Raw genomic sequence first — 2,705 nt, 5'->3', positions numbered from 1 at the left:
TTTTCTCACAAAAATCTTTATTTGCTTAATTTTAATGATAGTTAGTTTATTTGCTAATCTATTGATACTGGTGCTGTTTATATTTAAATCCATCCTTTTATATATTAATGGATCTTGTTTTTGTTTTGTTTGTCCTTGTTTCTCTTGCCCTATAATTTAAATATAATTTTATAGTCTAAATATTTTACATTAAATCATAATTTGTTACAACTGAAGAAATGGTATTGGTTGAAATATGTTAATAGTTACATTTCCTTTCCAAGTACTATTAAATGCATGCCTTTAGAATTATTGTTTGAATAATAATCAAACTACTATAATTATTATACTTATATACATTTTAAAATATATAAATTAAAACTGAGCGCATATTTTATAAAAGTAATCATAAAAATCATAAAACTATTATAAAAATGCCTTCATATTTCTACAACATTCCTGTTTTCAGTTGAAGATAGATGGAATTTTAAATTTTATGTTCAGATCCCAAGTGATGGGAATAATTTCAGTGAGAAACTTTATATTGACATAATTAAGAAAAAACATATTCTGCACATAGTTTACCTGCTTTGCATGCGGATTTTCATGTTTATTGTATGTTTATTCTTTGTTCAGTTTGTCAAGGAACAAGCAATAAGCTAACTCAACTTGCAAGTGTGGATGACCACTATAACAACCTTAAGAGGATGTATGAGAACTGTGAAATAGTGCTTGGCAATCTGGAAATCACTTATGTGGATTACAACTATAACCTTACTTTTCTGAAGGTTTGTAAAATGAATTACATTGTTCTAATGTGAATGGGAGATGAAGAGAACCTTAATGCCTTTACTTGCCTTTGAAAAGAGCAATATGTATCTGGATTAGGAATCAGTTTTATGTTGTGGATATTTGTTCCAAAACATTAAAGTCCTATTTTCCACTCCTAACATATCATTCTGTTACATTCTAATGTTCTACATGCAGTTTGTCTGCACCCTCATTAATTCTTGGAGCTAACTATGGGAGCTCTAAATAATACAAGGGGAACTCAGGTTTTTTGTTATATTAAATTTACTCAAGAGATTACAATCAATGAGAAATATGCATTTCAAGCAAGCTCTTACTTCCATTGTATGGTTTCCTATGATTAGTTGTTGTTCAGTGGGTAAGTTATGTCTGACTCTTCATGACCTCATGGAGCATAGCACGCCAGGCCTCTCTGTCCTCCACTGTCTCCTGGAATTTGCCCAAATACATGTTCATTGCATCAATGACACTATCTAACCATCTCATCCTCTGCCGTCCCCGTCTCCTTTTCCCTTCAATCTTTCTCAACATCAGGGACTTTTTCAATGAGTCCTTTCTTCTCATTTGATGGCCAAAGTTCATTTGGTAGCTAAAGTATTTGAACTTCAGCTTCAGTATCTGTCCTTCCAAAGAACAAATGATTTCCTTTTGGACTGACTCTGGTCAATATGAATTGATAAGAGGTCACTATAACTCATTTAGAATACAATAATGAAGACAATAATGAGGATACCTCTGTGTGTCCCCATAATTCTGCTACTTTGCAAACTTCACTGGCTTTTCAGATGCAATTCAAGGAACTGGTGATGAAAGCCCTTCATGACACAGGCGTTGGTCATTTGCAACTCATCTATTTCCAATTATTTCTGCCTTTTTAATAAGTTGGCATTCTTGGGTCCCATAGCTTAATGGCATTTGATGGCACCCAAGAGATGTGGAATGCTATTCCCCCTTTCAATTTCCTGATGGCCCCAACACAGCCTGCTTATTTTAAGATTTTGAAGTCTAGTGTTTCATCTAGGAACTGGAACAGAATTTACTTTGAGCTTATCTGGTTTAATACATTTTGGTTATTTATGTCTTTAATTGTATTTTATTTCTGTAAGATTATTTGTTGTTTTAGCTTTATTACATCTTGAGTCCCAGCTATATAAACAGAATAGATAAACATTATCTTATATTTCTGGAATTTATCCCTGTAAATCTTAATAAGTTATATTGAATTTGTGAATGCTATGTGGAAATTACTTAATTTGCATCTTACTTATTTGGGGAGGTGCTCCTAAAAATACTTTGCAAGTGTAAAGCCAAGAAAAGAATTTGCTTTAGTCTCTGTCTTTATTTTGTATATCTTTGTCTTCCATATCTTCCAGAGTATACAAGAAGTGGCTGGCTATGTGGTTATAGCAATGAATGCAGTGAAAACTATTCCTTTGGAGAATCTCCAGATAATACGAGGGAACACACTTTATGAAAATGCTGCACTAGCAATTTTATTAAATCACAATGGTACGAAGGGACTTGAAGAGCTACCATTAAGACGCTTGGCAGGTGAGAAATTTAGAAGGGAAAGAATAAACATTTAACAAATGCTTATATTATTAGAAAAACATTTTTGAATTGTTAGTAAGCATAATACTACAATCTATACTTTTGAAAGAATGGTTTTGATTCTGTGCAAACCATTTAAGAATTGCCTTGTGACAGGATGGGCATGTATTTATTTATTTATTTATTTATTTATTTTGATTTATATCCCGCCCTTCTCCCAACGGGACTCAGGGCGGCTCACAACATATTTAAAAACATAGACATATTTACAACCCCCACCAGATAAAACCAAATTAAACCAATATTTAAAGTTGTGCAGTTAAAATTATTCTTAAAAAACCCGATTTAAAAAACCCGATTTAAAA

At 32.3% G+C, this 2,705-nt stretch overlaps 1 protein-coding gene across 2 annotated transcripts in view; it reads left to right on the top strand.

The window, feature by feature from the left end:
- Nucleotides 1-620: 620 nt before the first annotated feature.
- Nucleotides 621-2,705, top strand: part of EGFR (epidermal growth factor receptor) — a 111,734-nt gene continuing 109,649 nt past the window's right edge. For both annotated transcript variants that reach the window (XM_015812798.2, XM_015812799.1), the window contains exons 1-2: nt 621-767; nt 2,163-2,340. In XM_015812798.2, coding sequence (XP_015668284.1) covers nt 687-767; nt 2,163-2,340 — 259 coding nt within the window. In that variant the 5' untranslated portion in view covers nt 621-686. The remainder of the gene's footprint in view (nt 768-2,162; nt 2,341-2,705) is intronic.

Source organism: Protobothrops mucrosquamatus, unplaced genomic scaffold (assembly GCF_001527695.2).
Source record: "Protobothrops mucrosquamatus isolate PMUCROS unplaced genomic scaffold, P.Mucros_1.0 scaffold111, whole genome shotgun sequence".
Taxonomy (NCBI): domain Eukaryota; kingdom Metazoa; phylum Chordata; class Lepidosauria; order Squamata; family Viperidae; genus Protobothrops; species Protobothrops mucrosquamatus.
This window is presented reverse-complemented; position numbering and strand designations above follow the sequence as displayed.